The following is a 15,957-nucleotide window of genomic DNA, read 5'->3' on the forward strand; positions in this document are numbered from 1 at the left end:
CCACACTCCGGAACTTCAAGAATCTCACCTGTACGATGACATTCAGCTTTATAGATGGAGAGAATCGGAGTGCCATGGTATAAACCACCTACCTTTGGCATGTTGGCAAGTTACTTGACCTATGAACTGTCTTACGTGTGACGTACAGACTAGCACACCACGGTGGGGAATGTGAACAACCTTCAACAAATGTAAAATCAAGTATTGCATGTGGCTAAAACTGGATTTGATCCTGTGACCTCATTCCTGTCACTGGTGAGATAGCAATCGGCTACAGAAGAAGCCAACACGATTCTCCTCATTAGTTAGTGCAAGGCCGTAGTGCAAAGCAATATATCTATTCATGGCGTTTGTATATTTGAAAGAGTAAAAGATTGACAAAATGCCACAAAAGGTACACAGAAGAACGGAAGTCATAAGATTTACGGCAAAATACTTTTAATATTGTAAAAATCAGGTAAATTGCGAAGAAATTCTTCCTATGTATAACAGCACGATCACAAAATGTCTTCCAGTTCTTTCATCTCTCTCTCGTGAGCGGGAACCCATCTTTTCACAATCATCTCCTGAAAAACACAATTTGTTTCATTACTTGAAGATATTTCTGGTTGGCCATTCCAATGGTTGTATTAGCCAGGCTTTAAATAGATTTCAAGCTCAATCTATTTAATCGTTAAAGGTAAAAACAGTCCTACTGTATCATGTGACTTGTTAAAAACGTTGACATTAATTTACCGATCAGCAGTCTCATTCCAGAGGTACAAATAACACCACCTTCCTTTAGAAAGTCCTAAAGTTCGCAAACTTTGAGCGCCTCAACTTTTTCCATCATTTATCTATTGAAATAACTTTTTGTGAAATTCAATGTAATAAAATGTAATAGTAAATGTGATCAGTTTCGCAGGTCACATGACACAGCAGGATTTTTTTTTTTTTTTTTTTTACATTTAGCGACAACACAGTTCAAACTCGAACTGCCGTGAATATGAAACTGACCTGTACTTTGAATTGCGGGATACAAGCAGGAGACTCCGCCTCTTCTTGGTCTAGGTGTGATGGGCGAATCACAAAGCAGAACATCAATTCCTACAGAAAATAGGAGACAGAAAACTAGAAATAGAAAACTGATTCATGATGGACTGGCAAATGAGGTGTAAATCTATAGTCCCCTTCAGAGCTGTACATTTTGGCAAATCATTCATGATGGACTGGCAGATGAGGTGTAAATCTATAGTCCCCTTCAGAGCTGTACATCTTGGCAAATCATTCATGATGGACTGGCAGATGAGGTGTAAATCTGTAGTCCCTTTCAGTGCTGTACATCTTGGCAAATCATTCATGATGGACTGGCAGATGAGGTGTAAATCTATAGTCCCTTTCAGTGCTGTACATCTTGGCAAATCATTCATGATGGACTAGCAGATGAGGTGTAAATCTGTAGTCCCTTTCAGTGCTGTACATCTTGGCAAATCATTCATGATGGACTGGCAGATGAGGTGTAAATCTATAGTCCCTTTCAGTGCTGTACATCTTGGCAAATCATTCATGATGGACTGGCAGATGAGGTGTAAATCTATAATCCCTTTCAGTGCTGTACATCTTGGCAAATCATTAATGATGGACTGGCAGATGAGGTGTAAATCTATAGTCCCCTTCAGAGCTGTAACCTTGGCAAATCATTAATGATGGACTGGCAGATGAGGTGTAAATCTATAGTCCCCTTCAGTGCAGTACATCTTGGCAAATCATTCATGATGGACTGGCAGATGAGGTGTAAATCTATAGTCCCTTTCAGTGCTGTACATCTTGGCAAATCATTCATGGTGGACTGGCAGATGAGGTGTAAATCTATAGTCCCCTTCAGTGCTGTACATCTTGGCAAATCATTCATGATGGACTGGCAGATGAGGTGTAAATCTATAGTCCCCTTCAGTGCTGTACATCTTGGCAAATCATTCATGATGGACTGGCAGATGAGGTGTAAATCTATAGTCCCCTTCAGTGCTGTACATCTTGAGAAATCATTTATGATGGACTGGCAGATGAGGTGTAAATCTATAGTCCCCTTGAGTGCAGTACATCTTGGCAAATCATTCATGATGGACTGGCAGATGAGGTGTAAATCTATAGTCCCTTTCAGTGCTGTACATCTTGGCAAATCATTCATGATGGACTGGCAGATGAGGTGTAAATCTATAATCCCTTTCAGTGCTGTACATCTTGGCAAATCATTCATGATGGACTGGCAGATGAGGTGTAAATCTATAGTCCCTTTCAGTGCTGTACATCTTGGCAAATCATTCATGATGGACTGGCAGATGAGGTATAAATCTATAGTCCCCTTCAGTGCTGTACATCTTGGCAAATCATTCATGATGGACTGGCAGATGAGGTTTAAATCTATAGTCCCCTTCAGTGCTGTACATCTTGGCAAATCATTTATTAACCACAGACTAAAATTTAAACGACATACAATAAAGTGTTTTAATAAAAAAGTCCAGACAACTGATATATGACAGGCTCACATATGAGGTGTATACTTAACAGGAGTTTACTGATATATGTACATGTGTAACGGAAGCAGCTTTCCAGTGCTTACACCAGAAGCAGCTAGCAGGAATTTCTCTTTAGCTCAGTTGGAAGAGCGCTGGACTTCGGCTACAGAGACGAGGAGTTCAAATCCTTGTGTGACCCACGTAGTGAAATCCTTCAACCATTACACTGGTGCCGTGACCTAACAGGTTCCAAGAAGTGTGAGGCTCTGGGGAGGAGTGTAAGGGGAGCAGCTTTACAGTGCTTATACCAGAAGTAGCTAGCGGGAATTTCCCTTTAGCTCAGTTGGTAGAGCGCTGGACTTTGGCTGCAGAGACGAGGAGTTCAAATCCTTGTGTGACCCACATAGTGAAATCCTTCAACCATTACACAAGTACATGGTTTCCCCAGTAAATGATATTCACATTTCACTCTAAGCACTAAAACACTCAGTGCAACAGAACAGCTGTGGTCAAATTAGAACACAGTCGCAGGCAGTGGTCTTTGAAGTCTGACACTGTACCTGCCTTCCACAGCCAATAAAATTGTAAACATTTCAAATTAAAACTTTCCACTTTTTTTCTATTGTTTTGACTACAAGTTACTTGGAATCGGCATAGGATTACCAATCCAGAGAATTTTCAATCAATGAAACGGATATTTAACGTAGTAAGTATGGCTCTGCTAGTTTAAGTGGAGAAAACATAAAAATGACATGTAGTTCAGATAAAACGCTGCGAAAAGTTATTCCTAAATGTGGTCTTCAACATTTTTTCCGATTTTTCCTTAAGGAGAAAAAGACACATGAAAATAATTTTTGTATTGTGGGTATTTGGGACCACATTTTGGTATTTATAGTCCTTATTTAATAATGTCATAAATGAGGATGTAACACAGGTTTAATAAATATTTTGGCACTGGAATTTGTTCTTTTCAGCTAACAAATGTATTAAACCTAATTTTGGATCATATTTACATTTTGAATATGTTCACAAATATTATCATAATTTAGGTTAAATGCATATGTTTCAATATAAACAACAAATTTACATTCAAATAAATTTATTAGACAAGCATACCATCCTTATTTAAAACATTATTATGCAACAACAATAATTACCAAAAGTTGGTCCCAAATACCCACCATACAAAAATATTTTCCAAATACCCTTTTCTCTTGAAAAAAAAATCCCTAAAAATATTAAAGATCATATTTGCAAATAAGTTTTGACTCTCTTCATCTGATTTTGGCATCATTTTTATATTTTTCTTTTCCTTTAAAGTATAGTAATCAGGTGAAAATTATCATCCAGCTTCCACCACATTTCAGCTAAAAAATATTACAGCCCTCGAATGCGAATATGGCTTGCATATGTACTATTTCAAATCCCAATCTTCAAAAATCTGAAAGTGCTTTCTTGGCAAAAATTTTCCATACTAGTAAATACCTTGGCCACATTTTCTGTGATCCTGTTGAGACCAGAAAGTGCTGGCCACGATAAGGTGCGACTGGCGTAATCCTGGCTGTCAGTCAGCGTTGCTTCATCCACCATGCGAATCACGACCGAGTAGGAGGCATGGTAAAATGGGGGGCCTTCCTTATACAAAACTGAAACGTCAAACAGAAATGTTAGGGAAAGGCGTAAGGTTTTCACACACGATCGACTTCACCACAAACACATTTCTGACTTTTAGCTCAAAATATGAAATATAATTTCAGACTTTATCTTTGGGCTCTACAGTTTTAGTATCATGATGAAACTTGGTGTGGGGGTGGGGATGTGGGGGGGGGGAGGGGGGTGTCGATGGCTCAGTTGGTTAGCGTGCTACTGCTGCGTAATGAACCAGGAGCCTCTCACCAATGTGGTCGCCGTGAGTCCAGCTCCTGCTGGCTCCCTCTCCAGCCGTACGTGGGAAGGTCTGCCAGCAGATGGTCGTGGGTTTCCCCAGGGCTGTGCCCGGTTTCCACCCACCATAATGCTGGCCGCCGTCATATAAGTGAAATATTCTTGAGAACGGCATAAAACAGAAATCAAATAAATAAATAAATAAAATAAACAAATACATCATACTAACAAATGTATGTATAGCAATTCTTTCACCTTTTTGCACGTATACATCGTGTTGCTTATTCTGTGCATAAAATTATACTTTTTTGTTGGCCAATCCAATCAATGTAGTTTTGTCTTCAAATTAAAATCAAATTAAACGTATGCATAAATTGCACTGAAAGTTGCTCTTTCATTCACCAAAACGTTGAGGAATTTCGGTATTTATGTTTGGGTTTTTATGATGTACTTATCATTCTTTAAATTGTTGTAAACTTGCTAGGCAGAGAGCTACACTACCCAATATATCGAGTTTCTCTTTATTTATTTATTAGACTGGTGTTCAGCATCATATTCAATTTTTAATTTACTATTATATGATAGTCAGTGTTATGAATGGAGTAACCTAAACAGTGAGAGCGAGAGAATCTACAAATTCCCTGTCTGATGCCAGGATTGAACCCGCAACCCGTGTGTCCTAAAGACTGAAATTTATTTGTATACCTGACCATGTTTTTGTTTTTTTTACGCCGTACTCAAGAATATTTCACTTATACAATGGTGGTCAACATTATGGTGGAAGGAAACTGGGCAGAGCCCAGGGGAAACCCATGATCATCCACAGGTTACTGGCAGACCTTCCCTGCACGAGATGGACTTGAACTCACAGCAACAACATTGGTGACAGGCTCCTGGGTTATTGAGCCGTGCTGCCGTGGCAACCCACTAAGCCACGTAGGCCCCTAAAGACTGACAGACAAGTGCCCATTTGGCCACAACCAGCTTCCCTCAGTTGCTTGCTGTAAACATTTTCAGAGAACTTACTGTAGTCTACTCCAAACTTGATACCTGGCTTAGGTACCCAGCCTTTGCTACGAAAATGGTGGTATGCTATGTAACTGGGGATAAAAGACTTCTTCAACTTGGAAAATGTCTGCCACATGTTTGTCAAGTTCATTGGTCTCTGTGGAAAAAAATCAAGTGAGTGAGTGAGTGAGCGAGTGCTTGGGGTTTAACATCAAACATAACAATTTTTCAGTCATAAGACGACAAAGGAATTCTTAGAGTGCATGTAATGTGCTTCCTTGTTGCATGATGGATTTCCACCGCTCTTTTATCTAGTGCTGCTTCACTGAGATACCTTACTGAAGGCAAGTAAGCCGCCCTGCCCGAGCCATTATACTGATACAGGTCAACCAGCCATTTTAAACATGCTACTTTATTTCAAATAGTGGAATGTTAATATATACAGGAGTAAATCACCAGTAGTGTATACCTATAATCACGTCATTACATCACCATAAGGATCCTTGTAAAGACTATAATCTGCAGTGATCATGAGATCATGCTATAGTTATTACTAACAAATTGTAGCTGTCAAATGTAAAATCATTATAAGATAAGAAATATGTCTGAAATAGAGATTAGGTTTTAAAGGGTGTGTGATATGGTTAAATATTGTTTTCAGGGATATTTGCGCTTGTAAATGAACATTCTGTTTACTGATAATTTGTTACATATTTTCCTTCACAAATGTAAAACACACTGTAAACTGCGTGACAATGTTACACAGTACAATGTACTGTGTATGTAATTCTATTTATTATTTATTTATCTGATTGATGTTTTACGCTTTACTCAAGAATATTTCACTTATACGACGGCGGCCAGCATTATGGTGGGACGAAACCGAGCAGAGCCCTGGGGAAACCCACAACCATCCATGACAGAGAGGTTGGAGAGGAGGCCAGCATTAGCTGGACTTGAACTCACAGCGACCGCATTGGTTGCATGTAATTTTTTTATGACATTCTAATTGTATTGTGACGTAACGAAGTGGTTACAGGTAAACCCTGCCAGTGACTGACTCCTGTATTTATAACCATTCCACTATACACCATTTATATTTTTTTGAAATAAAGTAGTTAGTCCTTTGATAATGATCCCAGCATGTCTATCGAAAGCTTGTGAAACCTTTGTTACATTTACATCGTGATGCCTTGTGACTGCATTATTATTATTGAACCCACGAACATCTGTGAGTTTTAAGTAGTATAAAGATTTGTTTGTTTCCACCAAGTCTCCTGCGAGGCTGATTCAGTTTAAGCTCGGGGTTTAACTACTGGAGTTTAAACTCCAGTAGTTTAAAAGAAAGCTAACATATGAAGTAAGGTTCATCATACAGACAATTGAAAAATATGCGTAAAAATACTTTCATTCATTTTTTCGGATTTTTTTTTCAGTGTTAATTTTAGAGAAGCATTCGAATATTTGAAAACTATGGTGGGCTTTATAAGCCATACTGACGCTATCTAGGAACTCTGATGTCACATCACTTTTTTTCCCTGGAAAACAGAAGAACGTAATTTTAGGGAACATTACTTCAGTAATCTTTTACTCATGGGTAAAAAAAGAGTTATTTCAACATTTAGGATCATGATTAGAGTTGGATAAACTCCCTGTGATGTCAGAGTTCCTAACCTTTGATTGAATGGTCCATAAAGCCCACCTTAAAATTCAAACGTTTCACGGCCTTTAACTCTTTTCACCAACACATCTAAAAATAAATGAAAGTATATTTATGCACAGTTTTAAGTGATCTATTTAGTGATGTTAACTATGATTTTTAAGAGGTCTTTTCCTTTAAAGATGGTACCTCTGTCAAACTGTACAATTTGCTTTTCCACGAATATAATTACTATAGGTTGTATTATACATGTCATGAAACGTACAAATAAAACAAGCCTGTTGGAAAAACAAAGTTTACTCACTTGACTCTGATCTTGACACACCAAACAACCCAGGCCATAAGAGAGAAAGAATGCCTACAACGCAAGTAAAGTAGTGTGAGTTATAGAATCCTCACATAACTTTGCTGCGACTTGTCCAAGCTCACATCGATGTATTTTTTTCTTTATATACGGTTGGGTTCTTACATCAAACACACGCTTAACAATTTTCCAGTCATATGACAATAAGGAGTCAGTTGGTGTGTACATATATATATACTGCGTCTTCTTGTGGCAAGGTGAGTCCATGCTGCTAAACTGCTACCACCACTGAAGTATCCTGCCGAGAACATCAGACATGACACCCCAACCAGACACATTGTAGTAACACTGTGCCAACCAGTGCTTCTTGCTGTAACGTCTCAGTGCTAAGCACCAAACAAGGAAGCACTTTCACATCGAAGACCATACATGTACCAATTATATTTATTTATTTATTTGATTGGTGTTTTACGCGTACTCAAGAATATTTCACTTATACGATGGCAGCCAGCACTATGGTGGGGGAAACCCATGACCATCCACAGGTTGCTGACAGACTTTCCACATACGGCCGCAGAGGAAGCCAGCGAGAGCTGGACTTGAACTCACAGCGACTGCGTTGGTGAGAGACTCCTGTGTCATTACGCTGCGCTATGTACCAATTATATGTAAATAAGGAATTGTCAACTGAAGATATACATGTGATGTACCATGTCCACAAAGATTAATGGTAATGCTAAAAGGCGACCTTTTCTTGAACTGTATTTACAATTCCAGAATAAATTAATGAATGAATGAAATTGGCAGAAATTCAACAGAACTGCCATGAGAACATGCTAGAACCAGACAAAATCCAAAATCAAAGCCAACAAGACGCAGACACTTTTCAAACTCGGACGCCCCCCCCCCCCCCCCAAAAAAAAAAACAGTTAACGTGTTTTGAAAATATAGCTTGTATACAATGCCCCAATGGGTTTCATTATATTTTCAAAATACTCTATTACAGCATCACTATCAACCTTGTCACCTGGGTACATGGTTCGTACAGGTATATGAAAATGAAATTCAAGGAGTTTTCAAGAAGTTTTCCAGAAGTTTTTTGTCATTTTCAAGCCTAGTTTAAACATACCATGGTGCAAATTATAGACTATATTTTAAGTCTGAATTATAGATGCTTTAATTTGCATGCATGTATGCTGAATAGTACGCTTGCTTTTGCGCCAAATATCTGCCCTTCACTTTTGTAATGCGACACATTCTTTGGCCAGGCCTTGGCTCAGTAAAAAAAAATGAACGACATATACCATTATGCAGGGCTTTTTTTAGTATTTTTTTCAGCCAGTCACTTTAGCCACTCATCAGATTTTGAAGTAAATACTATTTTTCTTTAGCCATACTTCCTTAGCGACCATGACTCTTGTAGGTCTCCTTCTGCATTTCGTTTTATCTGCCTTGGTGTAGCTGCTAGAATCAGTTTGGTCTCTTCCGGCAAACATTAAATTTAGAACAACTGCCCTTAAAATAATGGACCAATGTAATTTCTATCACAAAATTAGTTACGAAATTAATTTGTAAATTCGGTTTATTTAAATGCAACATTATGATCAGTACATTGAAGTAACACAGTCTGACAGGAGAAAAGCAGACGGCGTACACATTCATGTAACGAAATGATTTCAAGTGTTATTTAATGTAAGTCAACTTGCAACAATGCTGAACCCCCTTTTTAGATTTCTATCAAGTAATCGCCATACAACTGTGTTGTTGTTTTGCCGAGAAATGAAAGTAAGTGGATTATTTTCATAAGAAAAATTGCAAAAATCTGCTAAAGACCCCAGAAAACTGCCGTTTGAAATGAAAGTAAGTGGATTATTTTCATAAGAAAAATTGCAAAAATCTGCCGTTTGAAATGAAAGTAAGTGGATTATTTTCATAAGAAAAATTGCAAAAACCTGCTAAAGACCCCAGAAAACTCTCATGGCAGATTTTGTAAAACGTTTGTATTTTGTCTTAGGTAAATAAATTTGTTGCCAAAAACATTCGCATTTTTTTCAAATTTTATCGCCATTTCAAAAAACTGTACTAAATTTGCAACAATACGTGAAAAACAGTATACTGCAAAAATTAGGTGAAATACAGTATACTGTGATGATTAGGTACAATACAGTACACTGCCATGATTAGATACAGTATACTGCGATGATTACGTGAAATACAGTATACTGTGATAATTAGGTACAATACAGTATACTGCAATGATTAGGTGAAATACAGTAGACTGTGATGATTAGATACAATACAGTATACTGACATGATTAGGTGAAATACAATATACTGCGATGATTAGTTGAAATACAGGATACTGTGATGATTAGGTGAAATACAGGATACTGCGATGATTAGGTACAATACAGTATACTGCGATGATTAGGAGAAATACAGTATACTGTAATAATTAGGTACAATACAGGATACTGCGATGATTAGGTACAATCATACTGCGATCATTAGGTGAAATACAGTATACTGTAATAATTAGGTACAATACAGTATACTGCGATGATTAGGTGAAATACAGTATACTACGATCAGGTAATACACAGTATACTGCGATGATTAGATGAAATACAGTATACTGCAATGGTCAGGTGAATTACAGTATACTGCGATGATTAGATGAAATACAGTATACTGCAATGGTCAGGTGAAATACAGTATACTGCGATGATTAGGTGAAATACAGTATACTGAATTGATTAGGTAAAATACAGTACACTGAGATGATTAGGTCAAATACAGTACACTGAGATGATTAGGTGAAATACAAAATACTGGGTGATTGGGTGAAATACAGTATACTGCGATGATTAGGTATTACAGTTAATACTGCAGTTACATCACTCGTCATGACAACATAATGATCCCTTTGGCATGATATGCCATTTTCTTTTTTCTTAGGGGTAGGTGTTGCACATTAAGGGAGATAACAATGGTGGGTAAATATCTCACCTCCTCTAGACTGAGTTGAAGATGTTCACGTAGTTTGTACGGGTCATTTTTAATGACACGTTCCCAGTGAGGTTTGAATCGCTCTCCAGCTGCATTACCCTCATCCTCGGAGTCGGAAACCACTAAAACATCACCGCCTGCCTCATGTGATTCGCAATGAGGGTCACATGACTGAACAGACATGACAGGCTTTGGGGATGAAGGGTGAATTTCCATGCCTGAGGAGTGTTCACATGTCTGAAAACCTCCAGAGACCTGGGGAAATCGTGATTCTGTTTGACCTGGGACTGTAATTTTATCACAGATTTTCTTATCACTGAAGTTTGTCTTCAAAACTTCCACACAATTCGGTAAATGCAGTGTTCTTTCACCTTTTTCAGTCAAATTATTTTCATCACTGGCAACCAAATTTTCACTACAAGCTACTTTTCCCAAACCCGATGACAAAAGGTCAGATTCAATCTCATCAGGACAAACTGAACTTTGATCTTTGGGTTTGTGACATTTGACATCATGCACAATTATCCGCACGTCGTCTTTGTTATTCAAAGACTTTTTTGTTTCAACGTCTTTAACACAGTTCTTCTTATTATGTTCAACACTCTCCATCGGATGAACAGTTTCTACAGTCTTGGCACCCTGATCCAAATGAGTTATGGTAGCTGTATCACTTTGTACTTTTTCTAACTGAATCCCAACCTCAGGTTGTGCTGTATTCCCGGAAGTTTCTCCACAGCCCCAAAAATCTGTGTCTGCCTCTTGAGCATCCCACAATGCTTCAGCAGATTGTTTGCACTTCCTGACATGCCTAATACCAGGATTTCCTCCACTATCATCCCAGAATTCTTTTTCCTCTTCCTCTTGCTGGTGACTGTCTCTGTTGTCTAAAATGTCCTCCACGTCACAAGTCTCAGCTTTGTCAGCCATTTTCTTTTTGTCAGCCATTTTCTTTTTGTCGGAATTTTCCACCATATTGTGTTCCTGCATGATTTGTTCTTCGCCGGGTTCCTGGTCGCTATCATATTCCCTCATATCAATAAAATCTGTCACTCCACTCTGGTGTGCTTCAGTTTGCCTCTGCCAGTTCAGGCGGCGAATAAACCTGTCGGAAGAGAAGATGATGGCTCTACTTTCATATGTCCATTTATTTATTTCATAATTGTATAATGCCATACTAAAGAATTTCACTTCATTCCATGGCAGCCAGTTTTTTAGGGCTGCTGGAAACCTGAGTGCCTGGGGTGAACCACCGACCCTTGGCAAGTTATTGATAAACTTTATCACATTTGATGTGAAGGTATGCATACCATATTTGTGGAAGACAACCGGTCTTCAGACTGGCTAATTGACCACACGAGTGACATCGACCACTTACTGTCACCAGGCGCCCAGAAGCACTGAGTCGGAAATCTACGACTCTCTGTCCAAGGCTGGGATTGAACAGGCTACTTGGTTGTACATGTTCATTTTGACAGCCAATGTTTAGGCACAAGTTGTGCAATATACTAGTAGATACCTCACTAAGATATCTCTGTTGGATGTGACAGACCTTCCAAAGAAAAGAGCCTACAGTCTTTTGGGAGATTTTGATAGAAGTCTTTTTTTTTTTATATTTGCAACTCTCATGTTAATTTCTTTAGAATCATTACGTTTTTTATTAGCCTGATTACAGACCTACCATTTTTTTTACACCCAAGAAGACCACTTATGTGGCCTAGTGGTTGGAGCAACCGTCTCGAAGTCGAGAGGCCTGGGAACAAACTCGGGTCAGGTCATAACAAAGACTTTAAAAAAGGTACTTGTTGCTGCCTCACTTGGGGTTGAACACAGTGAGGACAGAGTAATGACATGGGACTGGTTAGCCCTGTGTCAGTATAATGTGACTGGGTGGGGTGTCATGTCTGGTGTCTTTGGCATGATACTTCAGTAGAGGCAGCACTTAGTGGGCATGGACTCACCCTGCCACAAGCAGAAGACACAGTATACACACACACACCTAATCACTTCTCATCGTTACATGACTGCAAAATTGTTAGGTGCAATGTAAAACCTCAGTCATACATACATACATACATATATAAACAAAAAAAAAAAACAATTTTTTAAAGACGTCCTTGGCATATGCTAGAGATTACTGTAACCTTTGCCGTTTCATGACCCGTAATACTTTGTCATCAGCATCATGGGGAACAACCGACACAAAACTTTTGCTAAACTCAAGCCCGCTTCTGGAGAGATTTCCCTTTCCAAAGAATCCCTGTGAATAGAAATAAAAGTCTCCCCTTACCAAGACATGCAACAAATGTAAATCTGCCTTAAAGAATACATGAATCATTTAGTTTTTATTTGTTGATAAACAGTTTAAGAGGTTTCCTAGCATATACAAATACAGAAAAGCTTCTCTGCTTTCTTCTTGAAGCAATGACGCTTTTGTTAATATTCTTTTCCCGAGGCCACATCAATCAGTTCTTGAAATTTATTTATTCTGCAGTCTTGATAACTGTTAAAACAAACGTGTTGCGCGGTGTAAGGAAGAGACCACAACAGGGGTGATATTACAGATGATGTTACATTCCAGTAAGTCCCTGGATGATGTCATTTCGAAAAATTTTTTGACCACTGACGGGAAATACACAAAAAACACAGGGGATATTAAGCGATAGAAATATCCGTATTAAAGAAAAAAGTCTTTTTTCTGTCTTTTTTTTTTTTTGGCATAACCGTCTTCATTCCCCTTAAAACTAAAATGAAGGTTGTAAAGTTCACTTTCATGTATCTTTTCAGTCAGTGGTAGACTGCAACAGTTCTTAGTATGACTAGATTTAGAAAACATGAAATAAGCCACATTCGCATTTCAGGCTGTGCACTTGTCACAAAACTGCAGGTGTAGTCAGAAAAGCGCCCAGTAGGCTTTAAAGCTCGGGGCTGAACATGCTATATATGCCAACTAAAACAGCAAAATTGGTAATTTCAGCTTCGAATTTAGTTATTTAGTTTCATTTTCTTGAATGTTGTTGCCACAAGTTACAGCTAATGGGAATATCACTGTAATGTAGAATTACAAAGAAACAAATATTTAATACACCAATTCATGAAGTAAGTATGCTACTGATAGTTTATGGCATATACCCAGAGTGGCAAACCCCACCCCTGAATAACATGAGATTTTGTCAATATCTTATATTCTACAATGTGCTATATGTACTCAATGTGCTATGTGTACTCACCATATTGTACAGATGATGAATATCTCCCGAGTGACTCACCAAAACAGCTTATCTACATAACTGACTAGATCCTACATGTGTACTCACCCTATTGTACAGATGATGAATATCTCCTGAGTGACTCACCAAAACATCTGATCTACATAACTGACTAGATCCTACATGTGTACTCACCATATTGTACAGGTGGTGAATATCTCTTGAGTGACTCACCAAAAAAACTCATTTACATAACTGACTAGATCCTACATGTGTACTCACCATATTGTACAGATGATGAATATCTCCGCAGTGACTCACCAAAACATCTGATCTACATAACTGACTAGATCCTAGATGTTTACTCACCATATTGTACAGATGATGAATATCTCCTGAGTGACATACCAAGACAGCAGATCCACACAACTGACCAGTGTAGTAAAACCATTTTCCCACATTCTCAGTTTCGTGGGTAATGGAGCGAATGGGAACAGGAAAAGGGGAATGTCTCAGCGCACGAACTCTCTTCTTCTTCTTTGGAGCCACAAGTTTACACCCACTCTCTGCCATTGTTCACTTGTCAGTTGGTGTCATGAACTAAAAGAGGGAAAATAAGATACATTTGAAAATATTTATTTATTTCTTTGATGATTTACACCATACTCAAGAATATTTTGTTAATATGCCACTGACATCATTATAGAGGCAGGGAACTGAGAAGACACAAGGGGAAACCAACCATTTCAAACATAGCATCTTTACATATCATGGCATGAGTTAACTTTATAGTATATAGACAACATTATTCCAGCCTTTTGATTTGTTCACATTTCAGCAAGTTACGAGTTGGCTGTTGTAAAGACAAGGTTGCTGCTTGTGAGACTAGATGATAGTTGTTTACCCTCTTCACAGATGTTCCTTGCGAAAAAGCCGATTATTCAATGAACTGACATGCCTCTGCCACGTGACAGCAACCAGAACTTTTCACATCCCTTGAGATTTGTTCACAATTTTTGTTGGGATATCAAATTGATCAAAAACGAATGTTTTTATGCCAGCATTATGGTGGGAGGAAACCGGACACAGCCTGGGGGAAACCCACGACCATCCACAGGTCACTGCCACACCTTCTCACGTGCAGCCGGAGAGGAAGCCAGCATGAGCTGGACTTGAACTCACAGCGACCGCATTGGTGAGAGGCTGCTGGGTTAGTACGCTGCGATAGAGCGCTAACCAAGTGAGCAACGGAGGCCCCCATGTGTCGAAAGTTGGACCATCAGTGCCTACCATACAAGCCGGTTCCATTCAGTTTTCAAGACAGCTTTAGACAAGTTGGTTTACTCCACACGGTTCCAGTAAAACGTCGTGAAAGTGTTATCACTAAAGTTTCGTAAACGTTGACGCAATCGAGAAATGGTGGCAAGTGCCGTACGACGATCCGCACGTTCGTATGGAAGCAGACATCTTTATTTGAGTGTTCCGTTATTCAGAAGCCACGGAAGATGTAAATTACGACACAGATTATTGTTCATCACAAAACTCAAGCATGAAAATTTACGTCTGTGTTACAGATCTGGTCTTATTGTGGTGTGTAAAATAAACTACCTACGAAGATTTAAATTGTGGAAACCCAAATCGACGAACGGCACGCTCCCGATTTACCCAGTTCACACGTGACCCGTCAAATCGGGGGTGGGCGTGGCTGAGTGTGGGTCAATCAGGTGCACGTTGCATATTGATCGGCTCGGACGTCGAATGTGGGACACGGGGAAAAGTTAAATATCGACAGGTTTGTTGATAGAGCGACTATGAAAGTTCGATTACTTCGTCAGAGCGGGAAAATGGAATGCAGGAGAAATGCATTGGCGGACGTGTGTTAAAGTTAGATGGTAGTTTTTCCTGGAGTTTGGAAGAGATTTAACAACAAAGACGATGTAGTTTTTGGGCAGCCCCGCTCGCTTGTCCTGCTTTTGCCAACACAGCGTGCTCTCACTCCCCGTTACGGGTAGAAGGATTTCTAAAGATGGACTCCTTTTCTTTTATCCTACCTCTCGAGCCTTTGGATTTGATATACTCCAGTCTCTGGTAGTTCTTTTATGCTCGTGTGAATGGAGACATGTTAGACATTGTAACTTGACTGTGACCGGGAGAGGCTGTTCTTTTTTAACATAGAGACCATGCACATAGTAGAAGATGCATAAATGTATGGTTAAAACCTGTCAGCCTAGAACTCAGAAAGTTACACTAAGTTGACTTAATGGCTAAGATGCTCCCACCAAACCTGAGTACAAGTCTTGTACATGAACACAACTTTAATTTGATGTTCAGATGGAACTTCAAAGGAATTCATGGAATTTAAGTTCAGTAAGGTGTCAGTTGGAACAGCTT

General features: G+C 38.9%; 1 protein-coding gene across 1 annotated transcript; it reads right to left on the reverse strand.

The window, feature by feature from the left end:
* Window positions 1–452: 452 nt before the first annotated feature.
* On the reverse strand, window positions 453–15,015 carry LOC135463991 (tRNA-splicing endonuclease subunit Sen2-like). The gene is made up of 9 exons (XM_064741463.1): window positions 14,857–15,015; window positions 13,936–14,166; window positions 12,502–12,617; window positions 10,361–11,462; window positions 7,352–7,405; window positions 5,406–5,544; window positions 3,981–4,141; window positions 997–1,086; window positions 453–566 (listed from the first exon to the last, which is right to left on the reverse strand). Exons 2-9 carry the CDS (start codon window positions 14,137–14,139, stop codon window positions 498–500), a joined length of 1,935 nt encoding a protein of 644 aa, XP_064597533.1. The 5' UTR covers window positions 14,140–14,166; window positions 14,857–15,015; the 3' UTR covers window positions 453–497.
* Window positions 15,016–15,957: the final 942 nt, after the last annotated feature.

Source organism: Liolophura sinensis, chromosome 3, assembly GCF_032854445.1.
Source record: "Liolophura sinensis isolate JHLJ2023 chromosome 3, CUHK_Ljap_v2, whole genome shotgun sequence".
In the NCBI taxonomy this organism is placed as follows: domain Eukaryota; kingdom Metazoa; phylum Mollusca; class Polyplacophora; order Chitonida; family Chitonidae; genus Liolophura; species Liolophura sinensis.